The sequence below is a fragment of the Arvicanthis niloticus genome, chromosome 25 (genome assembly GCF_011762505.2).
Source record: "Arvicanthis niloticus isolate mArvNil1 chromosome 25, mArvNil1.pat.X, whole genome shotgun sequence".
Lineage (NCBI taxonomy): Eukaryota > Metazoa > Chordata > Mammalia > Rodentia > Muridae > Arvicanthis > Arvicanthis niloticus.
The window spans coordinates 29,832,422-29,846,388 of NC_133433.1; the positions used below are offsets into that span (position 1 = coordinate 29,832,422).

At 41.7% G+C, this 13,967-nt stretch overlaps 1 protein-coding gene across 5 annotated transcripts in view; it reads left to right on the forward strand.

Annotated features, from left to right (window-relative positions):
• Positions 1-341: 341 nt before the first annotated feature.
• The window catches only part of Ube2w (ubiquitin conjugating enzyme E2 W), a 65,640-nt gene continuing 52,014 nt past the window's right edge, over positions 342-13,967 (forward strand). For all 5 annotated transcript variants that reach the window (XM_076924306.1, XM_076924305.1, XM_076924309.1 and 2 more), the window contains exon 1: positions 342-453. In XM_076924306.1, the coding sequence (XP_076780421.1) occupies positions 352-453 (102 nt within the window). In that variant the 5' untranslated portion in view covers positions 342-351. The remainder of the gene's footprint in view (positions 454-13,967) is intronic.

The window sequence follows — 13,967 nt, forward strand, 5'->3', positions numbered from 1 at the left end:
ACGCGGTAGGTGTAAAAAGGGGGGTGGTTACTATAAATCTTACACTTGTAGCTAGAAAAACAAAAATCAGATTCCCTCCACGCCAAATGCCTGCGGATCCAGACAGCTTTGTGACCTCGGCATACCGCCGCCGGCCCAACTCTGAGCAGTGCCTGGGCCAGCACTGAGGGTGGGCCCGCAAGTAAACTGGCTGGGATGCTAGGTACCCAATGCGCCCGGCCCGGCCCCGCCCCACCCACCTCGCCCCGCCCCGCCCCACCCACCTCACCTCCGCCCCGCCCCCGGGCACCCGCGCTAGCCAATCGGACACGCGGGCCCCTTTCCATCGGCGACACCGCCCCCGTGCCCGGGATGTTGGGTCCCCGCGGCGTGACGCGAGCACGGCGGCTCCGCCCCCTGCGTCTCGGGCCTCGCTGGCCTTGGGGGGATGGTTTCATCATGGCGTCAATGCAGGTGAGCGGAGCTGCTGCAGCGGGGAGGGCGAGGGGGCCGCCGAGACGGGGCGAGCGTCGGCGCGGGGGCGGCGTCCCGGACCTCTGGACCCGGCTCCGGGCGACCTTCCCTGACCTCGGGGCGTCAGGGATCGCCAGGCGGTGAGCCGAGCGTGGGTGTCGGCCGGTGGCTGGGGACAGTCGGCGGCCGCGAAGTTGTGGCATAAAGGCGGCTGAGGGGAAGAAAGGGCGAAGTTCGGCGTGCGCTCCGCGGTGTGGGCTCCGCTCCGCGCCCGTGCGCGAGGACGGCTGCCGCTCGGCTCCCCGGCCCCCGCGGGGATGCTTTTTTCCCCTTACGCTCCCCGGCGGGGTGGAAACAGCTGTGTTTGCCGCCGTCGCCCGCGGTCGGGGCGGCCGGAGACGGGCAGAGTGTGGGGCAGCCGGAGAGCGCCTCGCCGAGGACCGGCCGCCTGCCCACGGCGCTCCGCGGCCTCTGCCCGGCCTCCCACGCGCAGCCTCGGATCGCCGGGCTTTTGCTCGCTCTTCTCCGATCTTCATCCTGTGCCCCGTGGGTGCCTCCTCCTGTCAGCTCGTACTCTGGGCATTCCCTGGCAGCCCACGTCTCTTCTTCGAAGCCGCCCTTCGTCCCTGTCCCCAGCGTCCTGTGCCACCCAGCGTGCGAGTTCGTGGGCCTGCTCCTCGGCCCCGATAGAAACTCGCCCTCTTAATTTTTTTTTTTTTCTTACGATGCCCCACCCTTGCGGACTCGGGTAAGGCCGTGGCTCCTTTCCCTTTCTTTCTCAGACCTTTAAAATCTTAATTTGGTGGGAGACGTCTGTTATCCCGTGCCCTACCTGACTTGACAGTGATTTCCTTACCTTCCAACTTAGTATCTTCCTTTTTTTCCCCCTTGCAAATCCAAGAAAAATGATTTTTTTTTTCATGCAAAGATGGCAACCACAATTGTAGTTTCTAGAGATTGCATTATCTATAGCCGGCGTTTAATTTACAGATAGGGCTAGCGGTGTTAAAGCACATAGGAAGAGAGAGTAGAACTCTTGTAGAGTGTCAGCGGAACGCCTTTTGGAGTTTTAACTACGTCCTCTAGTAAAGAGAGAAACCGCATTTTCCTTAGAAGAATTTTTGGCTTTTGTTTCTAGAAGAATAAGCAAGGTCTCCTTGTTGCTGCTTCTCTGTGCTAGAAATGGTTTTCATTCTTACCCATTTTCCCCCATTCCCTGTATCTTCTTTAATCTGCTTCCCTTACGGTATTCTTTTTGCATTTGCCTGCCCTTTTGGCCTTTCCTGCAGAATAAAACTGCTAGTACCATTTCTAGTTGAAGAGGTGTCACGAAATGGTGCAGCGAAACAAGAACAATTTCAGGAAACGTTATACTTTACTCGTCTCCCCAGAGACGTTAGAGAAGTTTCGTCATTTGAGGCCAAAAAAGGAACTGTAGAACACCAGTTGGACAGTGGATGGGCTATATGATTGCTTTAAGATTTTTATCTGTATTAAGGCATTATTTGTTATGAACACTTGATGATCTGTCTTAAGATACAGGCATTATTTAAGACTAAAAATGAAGATTAAAATTCACCACACTTGTAATTGTATTTGGCAGGAGAGCTGGTTAGCTTTTATGCTTCAAGTATTTGGAAAAGGCAGATTTGTTTGTAAGAGAGACTGGTATTTTTGGAATTTATTCTGTCTTGAGCAGTGGGGAAAATGCTTTTTATGCCTGTTTCTATGTCTCAACTGCTACTATCTTTTGTTTGATTAGAGTGGGAACCAGTCCTTTCTGTTATAAAGTTAAATCTTGACCTTTTATAGGTATTTCAAAGTATCTGATAATTTTTCCTGGAAATAGTAGCATTTTGACACAGATTTATTTTTATTTAATTGTGTGTGTTGTTTCTGTGTGGGTGTGTGCATGTGCAAGTAAGTGCCTGTGTAGGCCACACCTGCTCTGGATCTGAGTTACAGGTGCTTGCCAGCGGCTGAGTGTGGATGCTGGGAACCAAACTAGGGTCTTCTGCAAGAATAGTTTTTGCTCTTAACCACTGAACTATCTCTCAGCTCCATAGCAGACTCACTCTTTGGTGTGGTTTTTCATTTTGGTATCTTTGCTCAAAGTTTATTTCCTGACCATCTTTATAGCAGAAGTTAGCTCTTTTCAAAATAACTTAAACATAACACTAAGAGATCAAGTGTGTTCATTAACTCAGCAAGTACTTTTAGATAAGATTAGATTTCCATATCTTACCATAGAGGATATTATTATTGCTAAAGAAGAGATTAAGCTGCTGAATTCTTAAAACGTACATACTGTACATATGTAATTATTTGATTACTTGATAACAATGGAATAATTTTTATATTCAGTAGAACCAAGTAAGGAGAGTCTTCACTTCTAATTAGAGAATATGGATTTTACAGTTGAGATTATAATTACTTTTATGTTTTTGTTGTTTTGTTTTTCCTGGAACTCTGTAGACCAGGCTGGCCCTAAACTCAGATCTGCCTGCCTCTGCCTCCCAAGTGCTGGGTGAGATTAAAGGTGTGTGCCACCACTGCCCGGCTTGCTTTTATGTGTTCATCTTTATTCTTTGAAATAGGTTCTTGCCGGGTGAGGCTTGCCACAAATTTGACCTCTTCCTGCCTGAGTCTCCTGAGTCCTGGGCTTACAGGTTGTCCCCCTGTACCTGATTTTGCTGTCATGCATTTTGCCAGTGCTTCTCAACTTTCATTCACACTAAGTACACTAAGTTAGATGATGATGTTAGCATCTAGAAGCTCCTAGCCAGGAAGCTGGCCAGGACTGTGAGGGATGCAGGAATTAATTCTCAGGCCTACATCCTGTGGGGAAGCTGCTGTTGCTAGCATTCATCAGTTTACAGTTCAGTGTGGTGCATTTCACACTCTAATGCACTCTTTCCCATTTCACTTCACCTCTGCTTCCTACTGGTTCTTTTTAAAGCAAAGTCAGAAATTGCCAAGTGAGATAGTATTTTAAGAATTCTTTCTTTAAAAAAAAACTTTTTTGAATATATTTTTTGTTTTATGTTCATGAGCATTTTGCTTGGCATGTATTTGTCTGTGTATGCCTGAAGAGGCCAGAAGAGGACTTTAAATCCGCTGAAGCTGGAGTTAGCATTGTGAGTCACCATGTGGATGCTGGGTCTTCTGAAAGAGCACTAAGCACTCTTAACTGCTGATCCATCTCTCCAGCCCTAAGAACTCCTTCTTAAAAGAATGATTTGCTAAACGGTAATAAACATGGTAGACGATAAAGAATAAACATAAACTTAATTTTGTTAATTCAAAAGAAGTTTTAAAAATTAATTGAAAACATTAGTAATAGGTTTCAATGCTAGTAGCACTTGGAAGACAAGTTTCAAACTTTTTATACCGCAGAAGCATTATTTTATTACTTTTTAAATATAATTCTGAAAAGTTTGTAAAGTATAACAATACTGGTGTATCAATTTTAGCCAAACCCTAAAATTGCATTTTTTCCCATTGTATGTGTGTATATGCATATGTATTATATACATTTATTTTTTTTCATTTCTTATAGCTCATTTCATGTTATAAAATATTTAGTTTGACTTTCATACATATTTTTAAATTTAGTATTTAGCCATTTTGTTCAGGCTCCTTTTAAACTAGAAGTTGTAAATTTTACCTGATTGAAGCTGGGCAGTGATGGTGCAAGCCTTTAATCCCAGCACTTGGGAGGCAGAGGCAGGAAGGTCTCTGAGTAGGAGGCCAGCCTGGTCTACAGAGTTAGTTCTGTGATAACCTGATTGAGGTGAGGTGGCAGAATGAGCAAGTCAGTGGACACTAAGATTATCTGGTATGCTTTCCTAATTGGACCCTTAGATGGTTATGGTCTTAGGAATTTCACATACAATAGCTGATGTTTGTCAACTATAAATAATGTAATTTCCATTAGTGGTTATTCTCTGTGGACTCCTCCCTCTCCCTCTCTATCTCTCCAAGGGTGTTCTCTGAAATGACAAACATAAGTAATCGAAAGCATAAAGTGACAGGAATTCTGTCCCTTTTATTTTTGTGATCTATCACTTGTATATTTGTCTTAGAAGTGTATAGATTTTTAAATCCTTCCAGCACCCCTTCCCAGTGCCTCCATGAAAGCAGGAAGAAAGTACTTTTTTATCTTTTAAATGTGGACAAAGTTTGTGAATATAATGAAGACTCATCCATCACTTGCCACTTGAAGAAGCATTCAGGAAGAAACACAAGTTCTGCTTTAATTCTACTTCAGGAAAATTTGTCATGCAGATTTTTAGTGGCAAGGTTGAATAGCTACACAGAAATACTTTAAAATTCATATTTACATTATATAGTCAAAAAGTTCCTTGTCTTGTATGTGTTTGTAAAAGTTTAAGTACTTCTATTTTTTATTTTTCATCTGATTCTTACTGCAGTTTGTCAGGTAACTTTTATTGTGACTTAACAGTTTCTGTAAGAAGCCAGGCGGTGGTGGCGTACGCCTTTGATCCCAGCACTTGGGAGGCAGAGACAGGCGGATTTCTGAGTTTGAGGCCAGCCTGGTTTACAAAGTGAGTTCCAGGACAGCCAGGACTACACAGAGAAACCCTATCTCGAAAAACCAAAAAAAAAAAAACAAAAAAAAAACAAAAACAAAAACAAAAACCCAAAACAAAACAAAAAAAAGTTTCTGTAAGATATTTATTTAGAGAAGTGACTTCTTCAAAGTTATATAGTAACTTAAGTAGTGAAACAGATTTGAAAACAAGTTCTGAAATCTAGTTAGGATGTACATCTGTAGGTAATGAAGATTTTACAGTTTGGTGTTGTAGAGAAGTTACTAGGACAGCTAGCTTTCAGTCACGAATCAAGCTGAGGGGCTGGGGATTCATTGCTCAGTGGTAGCCCAGTTATTTGCCTAGTATACTTGAGGCTCTGGGTTCCATCCCCAGCACTCCATAGGAGGAGAAACAAGTGCTTGTCAGTACATTGATTTATAGCCTCTGACACTAAGAAATTGAATGGACTTTGGCATGGTAGTGCACACCTTAAATCTCCAGGGCTCAAGAGACAGGCAGTTCTGGTCTGTATAACCAGTTCCAGGGCAGCTAGGGTTACATAGTGAGACCCTGTCTCAAAAGGCAGTGGGAGGAGGAAGTATGCCTTAACATTCATAATAAAATTACTTTATGGATCAAATTGTGTGTGTATTAGCTATGTGCTGAGAAAGTTATGATGGTGAGTTTTTACTGTTTAAAGCCACTCTTTATCATCAAGGAGAATTAAAAGTGTGATCTGGTGTCTTTCAGATGATGCACTTTGGTTTGTTACTACCCATATGAAGCACTTAGTTGATGATATGCTTTGTATCTCTCTGTAATTGGAATCTGCTTGTGGTTGATACCTGCAAAAGACTTGAGTTTTTTCAGGTGTTTTAAAAATTTGCTCTTTTGATAGTTTTTGAGAGTACGTTTTTGATCACAAAGGAATGACACATGCCTCTGAGATGTTAAGAACAAAACAAAGAACTCTTTTTTTCTTTTTTATTTTTTTTTTTTTTTTTTTTTTGTTTTTTGTTTTTTGTTTTTTGTTTTTTTGAGACAGGGTTTCTCTGTGTAGCCCTGGCTGTCCTGGAACTCACTCTGTAGACCAGGCTGGCCTCGAACTCAGAAATCCACCTGCCTCTGCCTCCCAAGTGCTGGGATCAAAGGTGTGTGCCACCACCGCCCGGCAACAAAGAACTCTTATTATTCAGATGTGTTTATAAAAACTATTAGGAATAAACAACATGGACTCTGGAATCAGAGGCTCTAGAATGGGGGCTGTCTTGAGACCTGAGAACCTATGTTATGTAAAATCAGTATGGAGTGCTTAAGACAGAAGAGTGGGAGAGGTAAACATGTATAAAATGCTTTTATTTTGTTTTGAGACAGGATCTCCTAATGCCCAGAGTGGCTGTAAATTTGTAATCCTCCAAGGTTTTTGTTTTTTTTTTACAATTAGAGTCATGGACCATCACACTTAGCAATAAAATTGCTGTTTGGAATTCTCTTCCCCAAACACATTTTCTCTTTGTTAGTACTCGACAACTTCTTTATTTCTGAATTAGAACCTTAGATTCATCCCACCCCAGTATCAGACCATCTACAAATTCTTTCTGCATGAGAGACTGAGAAATGAATGGTCTCCTCTCGTAGATGACGTTATCGCCATTACTTTCTGGATTTTAGATCAGCAGTTTCACAGATGATTTTCCAGCTTCACTTTTGGACCCTTAGAGTTGTTTTTTTTTTTTTTTTTCCAGCACATCACACAAGGCAAATGACCACTTCAGTCACAACTAGACAGACTTCCTTACTTTGCTTAGACTGTGACAGGACTAAGGCAGCAGTTTTCAACCTGTGGGTCACAACCCCACAGAGGTCACATATCAGACATCCTGCAATCAGGTATTTACATTATGATTCAAAGCAGATGCAAAATTAGTTATGAAGTAGCAAGGAATTAATTTTATGGTTGGGGTCACTACAGTACCTGGAACTAACTATATTAAAAGGGTCGCAGCATTAGGAAAGGTGAGAACCACTGAGCTAAGGCCTTAACCTCTCCCAGATACTCAGGTTCCTGTTAGGTATTGGCTCCTTGCTGTTTCCATCAGGCCTTTCCTTCCTGTCCCCACTCACATCCTTAGATGCATCTCTTCAGGGTGGCCTTCCCTGACTAGCCAGTACAAACACCACTACTCTCCCACAGAAATTAATTAACCCACCACTTCCTCTGCATGCAGCTGGATGGCTGGTGTATAGGAGGGCCCCTGTACATGGTGAATGAGTGAGTGCGCAGTTTCTAGAATCCAGGAAGCTTGGATTCAATTCTAGTTTTGCATTTTAATAGCTGTATAACTTTTTTTCTACCAAGCATAAAATAGTCATAATTGATAAACTTGCGGATTATCTCATTTCATGAATATTTTGAGATGCTTGTGAGTTTTAACTGTGATGCTGTAGGACTCCAGACTTAAACTCTCCAGCAAGGGTTTTGTTTTGCTTGTCCTTTTGACTTCTGGTCTTTGTGTTGACTATCTGTTGCAAAACCAAACAGATTTCTTTTATGATTATCTTTCAAATGAAGACTCTTTATTTTCACATCATAGGAAGGAGGGTGGAAGTTGGACTCCAGTTAGTGTGCATTCTCCATCAATAATCATCTTCATAATTTGAGAACTGGCCAAGTAAAACTGAGAAGCCTCCTATGCCACTTGTCAAGGCCTAGTTTCCCCTTTACATGGAAGTATATGGGCTGGGTCACAGCTTAGTGTTGAAGCTTGGGTTGTATATTTAGCACATAAATAAATAAATAAATAAGGAAAAGAGTTCATGTGTTATAAGGTATATTGCAAGGCTTTTGATATATCCACCCCATGAATACTGTTTTTCATATTTTCGTCAGCCCCAAAAGAAGCCTGGTGCTTGCAGTCCCTCCCACGTTCCTCTTTCTCTCAGCTTCAAGAAAGCCAGAATAGCTGTGTTCTCTGAATAAGCTTTGCGACTCTGAGTTTATCTCTGGTGCAGATATTATCAGTATTTTCAGGGGATGGGGACAAGTAATAGTCCATTTTATGTTGTAAGGGGTTTGTTCATTTGTCAAGTTGATGGTATTCCCTATTTTCATTCATCAATTGACAGTTGAGATTCTTCCCACTTTGTGATAAACAGTGCCTCTATGATGGTGATGTGCACATTCTTCATGTTCATGCATATTTTAATTTGTTTCAGATGTGTATTGAAGACTGGAGTTGTTACGTTTTTTTAAAGATTTACTTATTTATTTATTTATGTATTTATTTAATGTATATGAGTACACTGTCACTCTCTTAAACACACCAGAAGAGGGTACTGGATCCCATTACAGATGGTTGTGAGCCACCATGTGGTTGCTGGGAATTGAACTCAGGACCTCTAGAAAAGCAGTCTTAACTGCTGAGCCATCTCTCCAGCCCGAGTTGTTACATTTTAATTTTCTAAGTTCATAGAGAAAACTTTTCTTATGTTCTGTCCTCATAACATTTGATACTTTACTTCTGAGTTCATTTTCTCTGATACCAGTTGGATGTTCTACAGTTCAATCCAATTCATCTACTGGCCAGAGTTAATACAGGTCTAAGAATGCCTCCTACTTAGATACCAGTTGCAAACATAGAATCAGTCCCAGGTTACTTCCAACTTCTATCTGATTAGCCTCCAAATTGTAGATTCTCAGCTAAGTAACTACCCTACCCCTTTAATAATTGTCTTGGGTCAGCTTATAGCACTCCAGATAGTGGACACAATTGGTTGAGTATTATGAAGGAATTTCTGGTTTTCTTGTTGGCAGTTCTGCCTTAAGTCTCTTGAGCACTGACACTACAGACACAAGTTACTACACCTAACTATGAAGGGTTTTGTTGCTGTTGTTATTTTGGCACAGTCTCAATGTACCCTGGTTGTCTTAGAACTCTACATAGACCAGGCTGGCCTTGAACTCACAGAACTCTGCCTTTGCTTCCAGAGTGCTTGGTAGTAAAGGCATGCTACACCATGCTCAGCAGTGAAGGTATTTTAAAGGATACCAATGAAGAGCCACGAGGGGACACATAGTGAGATTCCTAAGGGTCTTGAGTTTTAGAGTCTGTTCCTTAGAGTTGGAGTGCAGTTGAGTTCTTGTTGAACCCAGAAGCTCTTCTGAACCAGTTTTTCTAGACCCTTGAGACAGGGTCTCTTCATATATCAGAGTGTCAACCTACAGTGTAGCTGAGGATGAACCTGACTGAACTTCTCATCATCCTGTTTCTATCTCTTGAATATAACTGGCTTTACAGGGATGGTCCCTTAGGCTCTGTTTATATAGTGCTGGGTTTGAATGCAGGTCTTCATGCATGCTGGGCAAGTAGTCTAGCAACTGAGCTGCATTTCTATCCTCTTGTGGATTTCTGAGGTTTTGTTAAGGGAGCATGATTGATGTAGTCATTGGTCGCTGGTGATCACTTCCACTGTTAGCCTCTAACTAGAGATTGGGAGGATAGGTCTCAAAGTTCTAGTCCTATAATTTCCCTGATTGGATAAATCCTTTATTAATTAGTCTTCCTCCTTAGGATAGCTTTGAACCGCTCCTCCCCCCATTAACTCTGCGTGCCACTAACATATAAAAAGGATCCAGGGGAACTGTGTGCCACACAATTGTAAAGTGACCTAAAACAGCTCTCCCTTGTCAGTTTTCAAGGCAGGGTTGCTGTGTGTATCCCCGGCTATCCTGGAACCCTCCTTAGACCAGGCTAGCTTTGAACTCACAGAGATCTGCCTGCCTCTGCCTCCCACGTACTGCTATTAAAGGTGTGTGTTACCACTTTGGGTCTAGGACACCAAATTCCTAGATGATCAAATCCTTATGTAAATTTTCACAACATTTTTATATGCAATATGCAGTTCCGTGTGTGTGTGTGTGTGTGTGTGTGTGTGTGTGTGTGTGTACACAAACGTGAGTGTGAATGATGAAAAAAAAATATGTTCAGTACAGGTATAGCCCCCTACATCCCCTACCCTTCCATCTCACCATTCTGTAACCAAACAGATAAATAGGGTTTCTCTAGCCCAGTCTGGCCTTGAACTCACTATGTAATCCAGGCTAGTCAATCCTCCTGCCTCTGCCTCCACCTCCACATACTTGGCTGCCCCCCAAATCTTTTGGATCCAAAGTTGGCTAATCTGAAACACTGGAACTCTCTAATAAGGAACTCTTAGATACTGACATTTTATATATTTTTATATAGAGTTATATAAGTCACAGTACCACACTATGGCAGTGCTTTTTTCCAGCCTTATTTCATATTTCTGCAAGCAGTTCATATACATTCTGGCTAATAGTGATGTGTGTGTTTATCTTAGTGTATAGTGGCATCTCATTGTGATTTTTAAATTTATATTTATCAGTGATTAATGATGTTGAACATCTTGTATATATTGACCATCTGAATGATTTCTTTGGGGAAGTATCTCTTCAAATCCATTTTCCATTTAAGAAATTAAATTCTGTATTGTTCAGGTATAAGAGGTTTTATTAAATTCTTTACTTATTTTTTTCACAAAGGTTCTTACTATGTTTCCCTAGCTGGCCTGGAATTTGCTATGTAGACATGGGTTGTCTGGAACTCACAGAGATCTGCCTTCCTCCTCCTTTTTTTAAAAATTTATTTATTTTTAGTCATTATTGTTTCGCCTGCATATATGTTTGTATGAGGGTGTGGGATCTTATAGAGTTAGAGTTACAGACAACTGTGGGCTGTGATGTGAGTGCTGGGAATTGAACCTGAGTCCCCTGAAAGAGCAGCCAGTGCTCTTAACCATTGAGCCACCTCTCCAGCTTCCTTCTCTTCCTCCTTTTAAATACTGGCATTAAAGCTGGGTGGAGGTGGCTCATAACTTTAATTTCATACATCAGGAGGTAGAGGCAGGCAGATCTCTGAGTTCAGGGCTAGCCTGATCTTTGAACTACTGGGATTAAAAGTGTGGGCCACCATCCTAGACTTTATTTTTATTTATGTATATGTGTGTGGGTGTGGGTATGGGTGTGTGCATGTGTGCAGTTGACTAGAAGCCCGAAGAGAGTATGTTGGATCTATTGGAGCTGGAGTCACAGGCTATGTGAGTCACCAGATGTGGTGTTTTAAGACCCAACCTAGAGCCCTCAGCCAGCACTCTTAGCCACAGAGCTCTCTCTCCAGCCCTGTATATGTTCAGCATGTGTAGACATGGCTGGCCTTTAACCTCATGGCTCAGCCTGCCCTGCCTCACAAATACTGGGATTAGAGCTGAGTACCTCCACCCATGGCTGCATCTGTATTTTCTAAGTACTAGAATTGTAGCTCATACATTTAGGTCTTTGATGAATAAAGGTCCTTTTTGAATATGGTGTATGGTATGTTTAGTGTTTACTTGGCAGCTTGTTTTCCTTCTGAAGTTGAATATTTCCAGACTGAAAGTCTGTCAGGTTTTATAGTCTCAGCTGATAAATGGAAGGGGATGGCGCTGAGTCTTCATTATTACAGATTCTGTATTTGAATCCACCTGCTTGTTTATATTTCTCTGAAGCCCTGAATCCATTTTGAAAGTGTTTTGGGGTCACATTTGCAAAGCAGTGAGGGTGTGGTCCTAAGCACATGCTGAAGGTCAAACAAGACACTGTTGTGCTGACTGTAAGAGAATGTCCTTTGTGGGGTTCGTGTTGATGTCCTGAGTTTTGCTTTTTTGTCCTTTTTTTCTCTGTTTAAAATTAGCTGCACGCCTAGTATTAAAATTAGCTGCACGCCTAGTATTAAAGTGCTCTTCAGGAGTCCTGAGTTCATGAATGCTGTCATGTGCTTTAGAGAAAATGCTTATGGCAGGTAAGATTCACTGAAGCATAAATTATAGTGCTGTGGCTGTGAGTTTGTTGTTAATGAGTTAACAATTATAGTAAATAAGCAACATTGATTGGTTGATTGTTTGATTGTGCTGCTGGGGACCCAGGGTAGGGCCTCATGCATCCTAGACAACTGAACTATATGTTGAACTCAATAAGGGATCTTTAAAAAGAAACACACATAAAAAAGGTTTATTAGTGGTTGACTGAAATTGTGGTAAGAGGTGTATAGAAGCCTCTGTTTCATCTGGAGCAGTGAGCTCTGTATTCACCAACTCAGTGCTGCTTAGATACAAGCTACTGAAAATACTGCAAATTGACTGTTTTAGCTTTCAGTCCATCTTGGGTTGGAAGTGTAAGACAGAGTAGAACTGGTAAAATGTACTAGTGCATCCACGTTCCTTGTTTCTACTTTCTCCTGCAGTTTAGTGACTTTTTCTTTGGTTTTTGCTGGGTTTGGTTTTGATTCTCAAGTTGGCTCACACAATTAAAACCAGCTGTTTTCAACTTTGACCTTATATTGCAGTCAACTGGGAAACTTACAAGTCCTCAGATTATGATTTAATTTTCCTGGCATGCATTTTGGGGTTTCTCTTGACTCCTTAGGTACTTCTTTTTTCTTCTTAAAAGATTTATTATTATTTTATGTGTTTGAGTGTTTTGCCTGCATGTAATTGTGTGCCTCATTTGTGTACATTACCTGAGAAGTACTGAAGAGGGTGTTGGATTTCCAGTAATTGGAGTTACAAACAGTTGTGGGCTGCCATGTGGGTGCTGGGAGTGGAACCCAGGTCCTCTGGAAGAGCAGCCAGTGCTCTTAACTTCTGATCCATCTCTCTGGCTCCTCCGCAGGTGATTCTGATGTATAGCTTCAGTTAAACTTGTGCCTTTGCATACATAGTAGGGATTAGATGAACATTGTAAACTGGATTAGTTATCACGCATCTTTTTGTTTCTAGTGTAGACTTTAGGAGACCTAAGACGTTTTTAAAGTTTAATCCTCTGGAAGGCCTAAAGAGTCAAACTATAGAAATTATTCTGTATTTCCTGTTTTTTTTTTTTACATAATTGTAGTTCTATCAAATTATATTTTTTATTCATAACAAAATACTGATAGTCTTACTATCAGTCTTTTCTTAAAATTTCTTGTTTAATGGCTATTTTTCTGTGAGAAGATACAATTCTGAAATGAAATTTCATTGTGGAGCAGAATTCAAGTGTTTAGATGAAGTGACTGAGTGGTTGGGGTAGGCTGTTAGGAGCTGATGGTTCATTATTATCAATTGTGTGTGCCTAGATCAATTTATAAGGTATTTAATCTTTTTTTTTTTTTTTTTAAGACAGGATTTCTCTGTGTAATTCTGGAACTTATCTGTAGACCAGCCTGGCCTCAAACTCAGAGATCCCCCTGCCTGCCTCTGCCTTCTGAGTGCTGGGATTAAAGGTGGGTACCACCACCCACATAAGGTACTTATTTTACTTAATCCCCCCCACCTTTCACGTGTCTATGTCTGCCATGTATATGCAGGTTCCTGGGGAGACCAGCATAGACTTCAGATCCCTTGGAGCTGGAGCTGTAGGCAGTTGTGAGCTGCCCAACAGGGTTGCTAGGAACCAAACTGGTCCCTCTGGAAAACCAGCAAGAACTCACTGCTGAGTTGTGTCTCCAGATGCAGTTTTTGGGTTTTTGTATCATGTAACTTATTTAGACCATCCTGGAACTCACTATGTGGTAAAACTTCTGTCTTCCCCTCCCAATTAATACTCCCAAGTGGTATTAATTGCTACCACTGCAAAGCGAAGTTTCTCTGACCAAGGTTGACACAGTTACAGAGTGAATTGCTGGACATTAGGTATGTACCACTATGCCTAGCTATGTGTTACTTTAAAAAAATATATCATTTTAAAATGTATTTTTTATTCAAGTCATAACCCTCTTTTCCTTTCTTCTTCCTTTTCTATCCCCACCTGTGTGCACATAGGTCTGAGAGGCCTTGCACTTAGGAACGGGCAATCTACTATTAGCCACAGCAACAGAGAAACATGATTTCCCTCCCTCAGCAGCCATCCTGTGCTAGGAAGTA